Raw genomic sequence first — 15,964 nt, forward strand, 5'->3', positions numbered from 1 at the left:
AAAGGAGAGGAAGAAACAACCACAAATCTCCTGATAATTCCACTTAATTTATAAATCATGTGAATGAAATACTATCAAGCCATGACGAAAACTTAAAAAAAAGAAAAGGGACAATAGAATTTATGGTCTTTCAGTTATTAGCAAATTTTAATTTTGGTCTTTATAACATATAATTATGTGTATTGAAAATTTAATTAATTGAAGTGGTGCACTTTTGATCATTTACTTACGACTATTCAAAAACTTACCAAATTATAAAGTGCTAGAATATTCAATTACTTGTGTATAATGTCAATTTTGTATTACTACTCAATATTCAAGGGTAATAAATTCTAAAAATAGTGTAAGTACAATATATTTCCTACATAAAGGGATAAAGGAAAAAACAAATACTTTTGTTAATTGAAAGTTCAATGTACTTGATTAGATATTATAAGAACCAAAATCGGAAATTTATCCATAATTAAAGGACAAAAAGTGCTACTAAACCAATTCGCTGGAAAAATGATTCAGCCACTTTCCCTCTCTCCCTATATATATCCTCTATAAATAGGCCATTGAAATGAAAATTAAATGTCTGCAAACTAAGAGGAGCCAGTGGACTAGAGGAGAGCCAGCTCAATTCTTTGGCGCTTTCAATCATTTGTATTTTTAACTTCCACACAAAGGTATGTCCAAAAACTCTTAATTACTACATCAACTTCTATTTGTCTTAGTTAGTTACTTGAATTCAAGATTAATGCAAAGAGCAATATAACGTGCATGCTACAATGTGTTTTCTTCTCACTTGTTACTGTTAGTAATACATATGACCTTAATTACTCCTATTTCTATTTCTTGCCTTGTTCTTTCTCTCTTCTTCCTTTGAAGAATATGTTAGTGAACTAATAATTTGCTGCCATTGTCCTATATATTCTATGAATGATAGCATTAACTTGTAGTGCCATCGATCATGTATTATCATGTGTATGCCTAATTTTTATCCCTACTGAAACATTGAAGACCATGCTACACTGACCAAACATTCCTTTTAGAGGTTGTTTTTATATTTATAACATTTTTAGTGCCAAAAGAAAGAAAAAAGAATCTCAAATATTTTAATGGGACCATTAACCAATTTAATTTCAAGCTTAAACACAGAGGATAAGAAGATTCAAATTCACTTAATTTTATCTAGCGATAAAAACGATACACTCCCAATCAACTTTACAAATTATTTTCTTTGATTTTGTTCCTCGAGAAAAAGAAGTGCCTATCTACTAGTTACTCCTTTTGTTTTATTTTATGAGAGGCATTTTTCTTTTTAATCTATTCAAAAATTAATGGTATCTCTCTATATTTGAAAACAATTTAAAGTTAAACTTCTCATTTAGCTTTAATAAACAAGAATATTATAGCCACACAAATAAGATTATCTATAGTTACACAAATAATTATAACTAACTTATTTTTAAATAAAAAAAAATTAAAATATATTTCTAAAATTTCGTACCGTGTTTTAACATAAAATGGGGAGGGAGTAAAAGATATAGTAAGTCCGTAGTGCATGATGATGAGGAAAAGTTAGCAACATTAATATAGACCAAGTTCAAACAATATGCATTATCCTATGTTGTTAGCCGCACGTTGAAAAGTTTGGTGTTTTCTCTCTTTCTTCTTTTTTCTCTTCATTCTGTTAGTTGATTATGTACTTTGAACAATTTTAGAATGCCACTACTTCCTCCATGCACTTCCCTCACCTTTCAATTTTCTTTTCTTTTTTTGGTTAACAATTACGTTGAGTACAAGTGGCATTCTTTTCGAGATAACAATAATTTTAGTGCACAACACTATTGTTTTCCATTAAATGATAAGACACAAAGTTAAAAGGAAGATGATGTAAACAAAGTATATCCTACACTTATTGGTGGAAAAGAAATCATAGGTTAACATTTGCACCACTTATTTCCAAATATTTGGAATCGATTCACTCACTATTAATCTTTCATCTTTAATTTTCGATTGATTTCTTGATTGATCAGAACTTCTACTCATAGTATATCTTAACAACCCAAACTGCTTTCGAACAACTTTATTGGATTGTGAAAGAAAGAGAGAGAGAGAGATGGGAAGTCGAATGACTACAATTTTAAAGAGAAAAATCTCTCGTCTTTTTATCTAGAAACCAACAAAAAAAACCTAACTGCACTACTTTTGTTATGACAATGAAAACAAAATACTATGATTTCAGTGTAGGAAAACATCTAATGTATGATCTCTCCCTGCCCATGACAAAATCAAAAATCTTTCGCCCAGTAGAAATAAGGGTTGTATTTCCCTTAAAGAAATTTATTTAATACATACAAATTAACTCTTCATTTATTTTTATTTTTCCTGTATACTAAAATTAATTGTTAATTTTTACTTGTTTAGTTTGAAAAATTAAGAGATAATTTACTATTTCATACCTATTTTACCCGTAATATTAATTATTGGGTTGGAAAGTGGAATTCTTAATGACTACACAACTTTTAAAGTATGATTTATTCATTAAATGACTTAGTAATAATTATGGTGATATAGTAAAATTGTCATTCTAAGGGGCGTACAAGTCAATGCATGAAAAGTAAAAATGCACGGAGGGAGTATTAATTTAGAATCTAGAAACTCAAAAAAGATTGAATTTTGAACCCATAAATTTCAAATCCTAACTCCGTCTCTGGGCGGAAATGGATCCCTTCGCTTCATTTTTTGCCTCAATAATTAACATCCTTTGTCCCAAAATAGTCATCATTTAGTCAGAAACGGATCTGAGATGTTTATTTTATGAGTTTTGGATCATAACTCTTTGCGTACCGTGTTTCGAATGCATTAAATAAATGTAGAGTTTGAGCCAAGACAGTAGAGTTTGAGCCAAGACCAGTGGTAGAGCCAGGATTTTAGTAAGAGGTTCAAAAATATGAAAAAGTGAATATACCAAGAAGGTTCAAAACCTACCATATATACATAAAATAATAATTTTAACCTTCAATATACACTGTAATTTTCTGCCGAAGATGAACCCCCTCGGTTACACTTGGCTCCGCTCCTGGCCAAGACTACTAAATTCATTCTCTGGCCATCCCATATTTCGGGTTTAATCTGTTCTGAGCAACGAATACTTTAAGTATGTGTTTATTCTTTCGAACTTAGCTTCTTTTTCTCCCTTTGGAGATCGTGTATTGGACAGTAAAAGCACTACCAGTGTTTTCAGAAACAAGAGATTAATTGTTCTCAAAGAAAAATTAACTAGATGATGTTGACGGGAACCTGAAGCAAAGGGTAAAGAAAAATTCAAGAACCAAAACAAAATTTCGAGATCTTCAAGTGAATTGTTCTCCCTCCTTTTTAATGTAATAAAGAGAAGAAGGGAAACCAAAAAACAAGTACACACATCAATATTAGCAGTTGTTTTTGGCCTTAGTAAGTCCTTTGGGCGCACAAACATACACATGTTATATATAGGACATCCGAGGTTGTGGCCTAGTAGTAAAAGAAGTGCTCAAAAGAGAAACGTGAATTTCAGTAGAGGTAAAAAATTAGGTTTTTTAATTTCATTTCATGTGTCTAGACTTTGATGGCAGAGTTATCAAGTGTCAATACTGATGAAGGTAACATGTACCCATAAAATAATTGAAATGCACGAAAATTGATTTGGACACCCGGAAAAAAAGTGTCCTTGGACAAATAGCAAATAAGTGAGCCTTTAACTAGGCAAGAAGCTAGCATCCCGTGTTCGTACCTGTGAAGAGCCTAAAACTAGAAACCATATTGATTAGAACTTAATGTTAAACAAATACTCTTGCTTTTGGAATCGAGATTGACAACATTTGTCTTCATAGACAATTTTCCTAGTTTTGATCGTGTGAATGCTATATCTTAATGTAGTCAAAATGTTATTTGATTCATGACACTGAAAACAGGGCTCCCTTTCATAAACGTTTGTAATTTCCATGATCTTTCCTTTCTTTCCTTGTTCATGCATTTATTTTATTTTATTTTTGGAAATTTTCCTTTTTTGTTTTTGCTTCAAAAACTATACTGTACATATCTAGTGGAGTTCCAACTACGTAGTTGGGGTAGTAGATCTTGTACATAGTATTTTATGCAAACTAGGATCTAGAATCATAGCTGGTGTAAGAACTTTTTACGTTATTAATGTAATTTAATATGTATAGCATGTTACTTATCATTTACCCTATGTTATCAGTAACACTTATCAAATAGACTTACCTGTAATATTTTTCAAACAATTAGATGATGTAAATGTTTTTAGACCGTGAGTGCATGAAATTTAAACTCTATTTTTATTAGGCTTATTGTCAGTTAGAGAATAGTGATGACTTAATTTACATCACTAATCACGTTAATGACTTCACATTTCTTAACTTGAATACAGAAGGCTTATTCGGAGACGGTACACTTGAACAGAAACACCTTTCTCTATGTTGGTTTTGTTGATTGATCATTGTGTTCTTTCCATTTTTAAGGAGTCTGAAAAAAAGATAAAAATAAAAAGTACTTTAATTGACTGATATGGAGAGGTCTATTTTGTGCAATTTTTGCTTTGTTATGTTGCCAGGGGAATTGGAACTGAGGCAGGTTCATTCATGCCTACTTTCTTTGTCCATTCCTAGTTTGTTCCTTTCTTTCATCTTTCTCTGCTTTCAATAAAAACAAACAAAATGATTTATAGTCAAAGAAACATTTATGACATTTTCTAGAGCACAAATTTTACGAGTCTTTCTTTCTTAAACTTCGCGTCCAATCAAACACTGTTATAGAAACTTTTCATTAACAAGAGCTACAAACTTTTCCCAGATTAATTTCTCCAGTTATTAATTTCTTTTTTGGTCATAATTTCACTCTTAACTCTTTTGGATTTTTATACCAGAAAAGATGCTGATTTTCCGAACTTGTACAATTTTATTGTAAATAAGTGAATAAGGGGAAACCACGTGTCTTCATGAAACTAAGGAGGCTTATTAGTGCATGCCTAGATGCTTTAAATACACTAATATCTGGCATTGAGTCACCCAATTCATTTTCCTCTTATCGATACTTAGAAAGGTCAGTCTGTAAATTCACTTCATTTTTGTTACTGGCCTCAATTGCTTTTTTCTTGATTTGCTTGTTTCATTTTTGCCCTCGTGAAGAAGTTGCATGCTTGGTGATTCGTTGGATTATTTTCTTATCTATTGCATGTGACTAAATTATATATGCATACTTGAAAATGCTATTTTCTTGCACCAGCGTTTCTGTACAATCACATTCCCTGTTTTCAATTGTTTTTAACATAACACCTTCCTAATTTTTGATGATTTGTAGGTGCACTTGCTAAGAGTTTTGCTTGAAAAGCGCTCAAAATCTGGGAGTCATGGCTGAAGGTGGCAATGTAGCTTGTACTGAGAGAAAATGGAAGATACCACTCTTTGTTTTCTTTGAAGATATTAGGTACATTTTCAATTGTTACTTCGATAGACATTCAATTTGTTCAAGCACATATATCGGAGTAAGGGAGCACCACTCTAGTGGCTTATATAATTTTCTTTGTATGGTGTCCAGGCATGTGTTCAAATTCGACGATCTTGGCATGGAAATCTTACGTATCGCGTTCCCTGCAGCACTAGCATTAGCTGCCGATCCCATTGCTTCTCTAATTGATACAGCATTCATCGGTCATTTAGGTACATACCTTTTCCATTCAAAATATCAGTAATCAAAATGTCCTTTTGGATTCTTTCAATATATCAATGTGAGCGCAGGATTTTGGAGTTTACTTGACAAAAAACGTGAAGTTTAAGAATATTATTTTTTTTGGACTTGTAGTCTAATTAACAGTAAAAATGAAATTTGAAGTTAAACTAGAACTCCTTGAGATAAATATGTCATTCTTCTTGAGAACGATTTAAAAGGGAAGAGTGTCACGTAAATCGGGTTTGAAGGAGTAATACTTTAGTCCTAAAAATAGGATAGATACAAGTAGTTCAAGCCGAGGAAGAGGCGATTCCTCTATTTTGTCCATCATTGCAGAAAAAATATGTCTTTTTCATCAAATACAAAATGTTCACTCTGCAAAATGCTAACTTTGTTATTTACTACTATCAGTTTACCACTTAGCACCAAGGTGGTGTTTCTTTCTCTTTTTTTAACATTTAAATAATAATAATAATAATAATAATAATAATAATCTCTTCTATAATATTCTAATTCATCATCTTTTTTAGTTTTGATCTCTCATTTAATTTTTTTTCCTACAAATGTTGGCTCTTCACAACAGGCTCGGTCGAAATTGCAGCAGTAGGAGTATCAATAGCCATTTTCAATCAAGCCTCTAAAGTCACAATATTCCCTTTAGTTAACATAACTACTTCATTTGTTGCTGAGGAAGACACAGTTAGAAGAATTAGCGAAAAAGCAGCAGCAATAGCTGATTTGGAGAAAGGTAAGGAGGACAAGAATGATAACAAAGTGATAACAGATGATACTTATGACAATGAGAAGATGGAAAAATGTGCATCCACCAATAACGAAACCAAAGAGTCCGCACCCGCACCAGGTATAACTTACTAGTTCAATTTGTATACACTGACACTACAAAAAATGTAAACATTAGCAGGTCAGCTAAAAGACGAGTAAACAAAAAATTGTTACCTTTACAGAATTTGGGACAATAGCATGCAAGTCTTCGGATAATCAAAGTAAAGCCAAACTCAAACGTGTAAAGCGACATATTCCATCGGCTTCAACTGCAATTCTCATGGGCTGTATTCTTGGCCTTTTGCAAACGATCTTTCTAATATTTCTCGCGAAACCAATTTTGAGTTTAATGGGGGTGAAATCTGTAAGTCTAACAATCAATCATAACTGGTATTTTACATTAGAGCATAGAAGGTGTTATATCCATGTTAACAAGAGATTAAATGTCATTTTGCATGTCAAATTATGTAATATCTCAACTGAAAGCTTAAGTTGTCAGAGATAACACACTTCAATTACTTAATTGTATTATATCAGAAAGATTGACATGCTTTTATTTTACCAAATCATACAGGAATCTCCCATGCTTTCTCCAGCAAAGAAGTATTTGACCCTGAGGGCGATTGGTGCTCCTGCTGTCCTCCTTTCTTTGGCTATGCAAGGCGTTTTTCGCGGTTTCAAGGATACAAGAACTCCGTTATTCGCTACTGGTAACTAGTATTTACATTGCAGTATTTATTCTGCAATTGAACCGACAGCTACTTAAAGTACATCAAAGGAAAGTTAAGATAATTAATCTCACTCTTTATCATTATTTTTTCTTTCTGGTGTATCAGTTGCTGGAGATTTGACAAACATAATTTTGGACCCAATCTTTATTTTTGTTTTCCATTGGGGTGTTAGTGGTGCTGCCATTGCTCATGTTCTTTCTCAGTAAGTCTTTTTTTTTTTTTTTAATCAAAAACTAATTAATGGACATTGTCAGTCACACAGCTTCTAATATCACAATTTTATGGCTCATTTAGGTACTTGATATCAATTATTCTCCTGTGCAAACTGATGACGGAAGTTGAGTTGTTACCTCCTAGTGCGAAAGATCTGCAGTTCAGCAAATTTCTTAAGAATGGTAAGTAAATGATTGAAGGTGATTTAAGACAGGCATGTGCCTATTTGTTTGCTTTCAAATACTCTATACAAGACAGGGTATACAGTACAATGTATCCTTAAGATATTGAAACAACTACCATTACTGATATCAAATCAATAACGATTCATACAAGCTCTTAGAGCTGCAGGGGCATCACATATCTTAAGTTGCTGGACTTTGATTTTATGATTTGTACTTGCAGGGTTTTGGTTACTAGCAAGGGTGATAGCTGTCACATTTTGTGTGACTTTGGCTGCATCATTGGCTGCACGGCTAGGCGCAACACGGATGGCTGCATTTCAAGTGTGCTTACAAATCTGGCTAACATCATCTCTACTTGCTGATGGATTGGCTGTAGCAGGACAGGTAAAGACACCACCGACGCTTTTATGCAACGATGTCACTATTAGAAATGAAATAAGATATATGGTAACACCAAAAATCAATCCAAGTTGTTGTCTGATTACCGCGACTTCTTCTTTTCTAGGCAATCCTTGCTAGTTCCTTTGCTGAGAAAGACTACCAGAAAGCAAAGGCTGCAGGAGTGCGAGTCTTACAGGTACTATATTTAATAAGTACTAGCACTGTAGCACTATAACAAATTTGGCCTAAGCCGACACTAATTTTGAACAGTGCCTGAAAAGCTAATATTGATACAATTTTTGTTATGCAGATGGGATTTGTGTTGGGATTTGGACTTGCTTTGGTTGTTGCAATTGGTTTATATTTTGGATCAGGAGTCTTTTCAAAGGACAAAAATGTTATCCGCCTCATAACCATTGCCATCCCGGTACATTCAATTAACAGTACCAGAAGTTTTATTTTCCAATTCTTCTTCTTTTCTTTCAGTATCTTTAATTAACAATTCTTTCCTCTTATGCTCAATCGCCAGTTTGTCGCTGGTACACAACCAATCAACTCAGTGGCGTTTGTGTTAGATGGTGTCAACTTTGGAGCAAATGATTTTGCATACTCAGCATATTCCATGGTTAGCTAATGCTAATACTACTACTACTACTAGTAATATCCATTTCAATACTAATTGGAGCAAAAACTAGAGTTGAATAACTTTGCTTTTGAATTTAATTAGCAAACCGTTAATGTAAGTAATTTTATGCAGGTTTTGGTTGGTGCACTAACAATAACCTCTGAGTTTGTCCTTTCCAAAACCAATGGTTACATCGGAATATGGATTGCTTTAACTATATTCATGGCCCTGCGTACATTTGCCGGTTTGTGGAGGTAATTTGTCTTCTTTTTTTTTTACGAGTAAAAATTTCTTTTGAAAATTTTGATTTACAACTATAATAAAATTATGCTAAGCTATAAAATCAACTGATCCGATATTGTTTTACAGGATGGGGACAGGAACAGGACCATGGCGTTTTCTGCGGGTTCTACCAATGTTATCAGAAGCCAAGTCATAGAATTGCTAGCACTTACGTGGCTAAATATAAAGTTTTCCATCTTTATTTTCCTCTGTACTTCTCCTTACAGAGTTTTTTTTTTTTTTTTTGGCTTACATGGTAGAAATTCGACACACTTTTCTACTCATATGTTTGTATAATAGTCTGACTTCGATGTCATTTTTCGTATGATTCTGTATTGGATGGAAGCTAGCTATATCTAGAATACATCTTGGCATATGAAACTTCTATATGTTTTTGGTCCCATATCTTCATGACATAATGTCTTCTATAAATCCGTTGTATTATCTCCAAAATGTGAAATCACGCTTGTCAAAATCCTAGATTATAATGCTTCTAATACCATGAAACTAACATATAAACACATCATATTATAAAGAGTAAGTAAAGAGACAAGAACATACAAGTACATATAATCCGTGGCGAAGCAAGAATTTTTACTAATGGGGTCCAAAAATATAAACAAGTAAATACACGAAGAAGTAAGGGGTATTCAACATTTCCTATATATACATAAAAAATAATTTTAACCTTATATATACAATGTAATTCTTTGCTGAAGGGGCTAGGATGAACTTCCTTGGCCCCACCTGGCTCCGCCCCTTTATCTAACAACGTATAAATTTTTATATTATGTATGTTTTGTGTATGTCATGTATATGTGTTTTATGTTTATGTCAATATATATTATTGTATGTCATGCATAAGTCAACTGTATATATTGACATACAATAATATAAGATGATATATAGTAAAAATACAAGTGTACGTTCATGAAAAGAAGAAATTGTGTAAGAAAACTCCGGTGAAGAAAAAAAGCAACTGTCAGATCTAGTCATCTGCTTTTTCGGTGAAATACCGGCAATGGTCGAGCAGAAAAGCAGTGGATGGAAGCAGAGAAGCGAGGGCGGGCGGCAGTACAACAATGACTAGGCTTTGTAAGAAGAGAAGATAGGAAGAAAGAGAAAGCATGAAGAAAGTGGAATTTTTTACCAAAGTAAGCTATTATTTGAGTCAATTCTCCAAAATAATACGTTTTTTTGAAAGTTAACCGAACTAGCATAAACGTATTCCTGAGTAACGAATTAGGTATTATTTTATTCAAAAATTCCAACGGACAAAAAAGTCACCGGTTAACAACGTTAAAATATAATTCGTTACTGCCAATAACGTATTATGGCTAATACGTTACTGACAGTAACGAATTTAGAAATTCTAGGTACAAACAATCTTTCTATGAAATCTGACATTGATTGATCCTAAAGTCGTAACCCGCAATTACGACTTCAGCATAAAACGTAACTGACAGTAACGTTTCTTCTGAAACTAGGCACGCGCAATCTCTTGCAGAGAATCCTCACTACAAGAAAGTAAAGATACGGCGACATTTATTTAGTGACATTTGAAATAAATGTCGGGGAAAAAGGAATTTCTCGACATTTATGAAAAAATGTCATAAAAATAATGACATGTGATGTAAAATGTCGTAAATATAGTGACATTTGACGAAAAATGTCACTAAAATAATGACATTTGGCATAAAATATAGCTAAACAACGATTTTTGGCATAAAATGTCGTTAAAATAACGACATTTGATACAAATGTCGAAAATATTATGACATTTATTTCAAATGTCATATTATTAGTCGCTAATTACTGACTTTTACACCTAATGTTGGAAATCTAAATCTTTTTAAATTATGTCATCACTCTTTATATTTAATTCTAGGGAAAGAATTAGTGGATGCATAAAGTAATAATTATATATATATATATAACGAATGAGTTTGGAACTAAAAATATGGCTAAATTACAACAACAACAACACATCCAGTGTAGTCCCACACGTGACTAAATTAATTGTGTAAATTAGTTAAAATTAAATTATACAATTATAACAATAGAGCTATTGAATATTTCTACCAATTAAAGAAAACTATCGCACATATGACTTTTTAAAAAGTATTTAACTAGTAGTATTAGAATAGGTGTCATTGCGGATAATATTTAAAGAATATTAATTATTTTCAGAATATGACTTGGCTTTTTTATCCATTATTGATCTTTTCATTATTGTTATGACCAGATTCTATTATGAATTTTTACAACATTCTTCATAGGGCACTCTTATTTTTTTCTTGTTCGAACTCTTGTAATGGAGGAAAGAACCGAGAAAAAGGCATCGACGACAATCGATTTTACTACGGGACAATTCGTGTCATATTTATTTTATTTATATGCATTTGAACTTTATTTAAGCTCTTATTAAAGTAATTGATTTTGCAAGGAATACTATTTGCTACTACTAATAAAAAAAAGCTTATGAAATTATAGTAGTTATAGAAATAGGAGCAGTATTTTTTTTTATTTTGGTTCTATGTACTTTAATACTCTTTTTCATTTGGACCCAGACTTTCCCCCCAAAAAATTAAAAAATCCCCAAAGACTAAATCTTCCCCCCAATAATTTTAAACTTAATCAAATACTACTCCCACGAATAAAAGCTGGAACCCTAACCTTTTCCCTTCCCCCAATTCCCTTTACGTCATAGGCTGCACCGGCGGCCTAATTTCTCCATTTCTCTTCTCTCTCTCTCTGGTTGAATTTTATTTGTCATTTACTTTTCTTGATTTATTTTTTCTTTTGTAGGTTTTACGAAGTGGAGTCCCGAAAGAGATTAATTGTATAATATGATTGTTGCATTGGATCATATTTTTGTGGATGTGAAAGTAATCCTCTGTGGTGTGGGCTTTAGGATTGACACTGAATTTTGAGATCTGTATTTTACTTTTTTAACTGTACCGTGAATGTAGCAATACTCTTATTTCACGATCTTTTGTCTTCTATAAAAGTTGCCTGCTATTTTGTTTAAACCATATTTTTCTAACTTCTAATATTTGCCCTTATCTTTGGTTTGCTGTCAGAGATCTCTTTCTCATCTTCATCAGAAGTCGATATGCAAAAATTAGAGTCAAGAAGAGAAGTCTTTTGAAGAGGATGCATGTTGTCATAGAGATTCAAGATGCTGCTTTGTATGAAGGCTCAACAAGTGACAATCAATGAATTGGTGTTTTTGTGGTCACTAGTCAATATTAGATTTTATTTATAGCATTCTCAGCTTAGGAGAAAATTTTGTATTCTTCGGGAACCATATATTTAATGGTGTGCACGAGATTTTTCAAAAGTTTGTCGAAGTGACTCTTTTGTTTAATTCAAAGTTCTATTGTAGTGTATAACTTGTGTACTGGAATTATATGATTCATCGTGGCATTAAATTAGATTTTTTCAGTATATAAAAAAGAAAAATGATGCTATTGACTAGAGATGATTTTCCGACATTTCTATGTATGCGTAGTAAGGATGGTATGATTTGATGACATTTCGTTATATGTTGCAATTAAATTAATTTCAAAATCGGTGACATTTAATAAAAGTTGCAAATAAATGTCGCTAATTATTTTGCCGACATTAATCTAAATGTTGGAAATTTTGTTGTGACGTTTTTAAAAAGTTGTAAATAAATGTCGTAAATTATGGACCGACATTAATATAAATGTCGGAAAATTCCCGACCCTCAAATTTACGACATTTGTACTAAATGTAAAATAAATGTCGCTAAGTGATTTTGCGACACTTATGGCACTTAATATGACATTTATAAAATGTCGTCGTAAGCCTAATTTCTTGTAGTGCCTGTAAATTGGGAATCCTTCTGACTGATTTGACTATAAAACGTTATCTGTAGTTACGTTTTATTTGTAAAACGTGACACACAATAAGATTGTGCACTTACAATTCTTCTGACTGATTTGACTATAAAACGTTATCTGCAGTTACGTTTTATTTGTAAAACGTGACACACAATAAAATTGTACACTTACCTTTAATAGTTGTTATCTGTTATGTCAATGTCATTTCCATGTTGACAACATTTTCTTACACAATTTAGTGTGCAAGTTATGTGATTATTTTATTCACATAGAAAGAAAAAAAAATTGGATATTGTTACCCACGTGATTAGATGGCAGAGTCAGAGCCAAGAGTTCAACTTTATGTTTTTAGATTTTAGAACGACGATTTCAGATTTAATACTTATGTTCTAAACTTATTATTTATACATATTTAATAAATTTCTTAACACAAATATATTATTTGAGCAAAAATTATTGAGTTTGGCGAAACCCGTGTCCAGGCTTCTAGTTTCGCTCTTCCAACAAAAAAAAAAGTTACAAAACTACCTTTAGCGCAGTAAAATACTGCGTTATAGAAACAGTACCAAAAAGCAAAAAAAAATTGGCCAAACTTTATTTTTTGCAACACTTAGTGTTTTTTTCCATACTTTGACCAACGATTAGTCGTGTGTCATGACTCCGAAACGTCAATATTTTATATAGAACCTGATATTTTTTTCTGCGTACAATAATGTAGGCCCAATACATCAAGGATACGTAGACGTTCAGATCGTCATTTTAGGGGCTGAAAAGGTGCCCGAAGTAAGTTTTGTTTGAAAAAACTTAGTGTTCTTTTCATACTTTGACCAACGATTAGCCGTGAGTCAAGACTCCGAAACGTCAATATTTTATGTAGAACCTGATATTTTTTCTGCGTACAATAATGTAGGCCCAATACATCAAGGATACGTAGACGTTCGGATCGTCATTTTAGGGGTTGAAAAGGTGCCCGAAGTAAGTTTTGTTTGAAAAAACTTAGTGTTTTTTCCATACTTTGACCAACGATTAGTCGTGGATCAAGACTCCGAAACGTCAATATTTTATATAGAACTTGATATTTTTTTCTGCGTACAATAATGTAGGCCCAATACATCAAGGATACGTAGACGTTCGGATCGTCATTTTAGGGGTTGAAAAGGTGCCCGAAGTAAGTTTTGTTTGAAAAAACTTAGTGTATTTAAGTATCACTATCTTTGTAAGGCCTCACAGGCTAAGCAACATGAGATAGCGGGATTCCTACCACTACTACAGGTATACCTAAAAATATTAATAAAAGTATTAACTGTATTTATAAAAAAAAACTTGTTCAATTCCGAGATGAGGCTGACTGGCCATAGCAAATCCATAATTTTGAGCCAACAAATTCATGTGATAACCATGCTGACCACTCATTTGAAATATATTATTTTGATTTGCTGGTTTGGTCTTTACATAAATCTCCAAAATATTTATATCGATCTTATCCGCAAATTTTTGCCGTATGGAGAAACATTGTAGCAAGGACTGGTCATTCTCAATTTTAAACTCAATGAACCTTGTATTGTTACCTTGAAATGAGCATGGATATTTTCCAGAAATATCAATTTGAATATTTTCACTATTTGTCCCCATCTTCTCATGCAATAGTTCAACCAATTCAGCATAGTTCGTTGAAATAAACATGCTAACAATCATTTTGGCACCTTCAGTGTACCTGAATCCGTTCATTTCAGTAATTATTTCGCCACCCCAATACAAAGCAACCATCACATTATGTTCAAAATTGGCCATCTTTACTCCTACACACGAAAATAAGACACTTATTATTATTATTAATATAACAGAAAAATAAATTAAAACTATAGTATTATTTTAACATATTACGAAATATTTGACTTAATTAACTTATACCTGTTGAATTTTTTAATGTTGTTCCGACAATAGGCCACACAAGTAGAAGCTTTGATGAAAATTGTTCGAATGTGTTTGAACATTCGTTTCATACACTATATTTTATAATGATATGTGGTTTGTTCAAAAAGTATGAGGAAGAGGGACTTTAGCAGTGTGTCGTTATTGTGTGTCACGTTTTACAATTAAAACGTAACTATTAATCACGTTTTATAGTCAAATCAATCAGAAAGATTCCCAATTTGCAGGATTCTCGGCAAGATTTGCGCATGCCTAGTTTGAGTAGAAATGTAACTGTCAGTTACGTTTTATGCTAAAATCGTAACTCCTAGTTACGGCTTTAACATCAGTCAATGTCAGATTACATAAAAGGATTGTTCGTATTTGGATTCTCTAAAGTCGTTACTGACAGTAACGTATTAGGAATAATACGTTACTAACAGTCACGAATTAGCTTTTAACACCGTTAACCCGACCTAATTTTTTCCGTTAGAATTTTTGAATAAAATAATGCCTAATACGTTACTCAGGAATACGTTTATGCTAGTTCCGTAAAAAAAAATAAAAAACGTATTACTTTGGTAAATTGATTTAACAAATAGCTTATTTTGGTCAAAGGCTCAAGAAAGTGAAAAGAAAGATCTCTAAAATCCCTAATTTTGTGAGAGTTATTGGGGGTTGCTTATGTTTTGTTAATAAACCATCTACCCTTCTATATTTTGAAAATGAAATAGTATTATTAATTATGGTAATATCAATTTATTTTAGTATATCTTTGTAACAGTCCCTTAAATATCCACCAAGTAGGCCGTTATTGAGATTTTGGCATTGTGTGCTAACTCTCAGACCTAATTGGCATAGATTAGCCAAATTTTAATAAGTTGGCATAAAACATCCCCCATATACATTTATTTTCTTTTTTCTCTCTCACAATTTCCTCCTCTCTGTTATTTCATTCCCTAAAATCTCTCCAATGTTTCTCTCTTCTTATTTCTTCCAATCAAAATAGAAAAACTACTATGATATAATGTATACATTCTGGGAATTCGACAGAGAGGAAGGGTATCATGTATACATTCTGATATATATTATGAAGTATCATGTATACATTCTAATATATATTGTGAAGAACCATGTATACATTCTGATATACAGTGTGAAGTACCACATATACATGGTAATGATATTGTGAAGTACCATGTATACATTCTGATATATATTGTGAAGAACCACGTATACATTCTGATATGGCTTAATGCATATGCAGCC

At 32.3% G+C, this 15,964-nt stretch overlaps 1 protein-coding gene across 2 annotated transcripts; it reads left to right on the top strand.

Moving 5' to 3' along the window:
- Positions 1-517: 517 nt before the first annotated feature.
- On the top strand, positions 518-9,318 carry LOC132644657 (protein DETOXIFICATION 43). 2 transcript variants are annotated; one of them, XM_060361256.1, is made up of 14 exons: positions 518-668; positions 5,347-5,472; positions 5,584-5,705; positions 6,299-6,577; positions 6,681-6,862; positions 7,073-7,208; positions 7,335-7,431; positions 7,524-7,624; positions 7,848-8,011; positions 8,133-8,204; positions 8,319-8,435; positions 8,538-8,633; positions 8,766-8,887; positions 9,003-9,318. In XM_060361256.1, exons 2-14 carry the CDS (start codon positions 5,396-5,398, stop codon positions 9,070-9,072), a joined length of 1,635 nt encoding a protein of 544 aa, XP_060217239.1. In that variant the 5' UTR covers positions 518-668; positions 5,347-5,395; the 3' UTR covers positions 9,073-9,318. The 2 variants fall into 2 exon arrangements, with proteins under 2 accessions (XP_060217239.1, XP_060217240.1); XM_060361257.1 differs by lacking the exon at positions 518-668 and adding an exon at positions 4,825-5,088.
- The last annotated feature ends 6,646 nt before the right edge of the window (positions 9,319-15,964 follow it).

Source organism: Lycium barbarum, chromosome 6 (assembly GCF_019175385.1).
Source record: "Lycium barbarum isolate Lr01 chromosome 6, ASM1917538v2, whole genome shotgun sequence".
NCBI lineage: Eukaryota > Viridiplantae > Streptophyta > Magnoliopsida > Solanales > Solanaceae > Lycium > Lycium barbarum.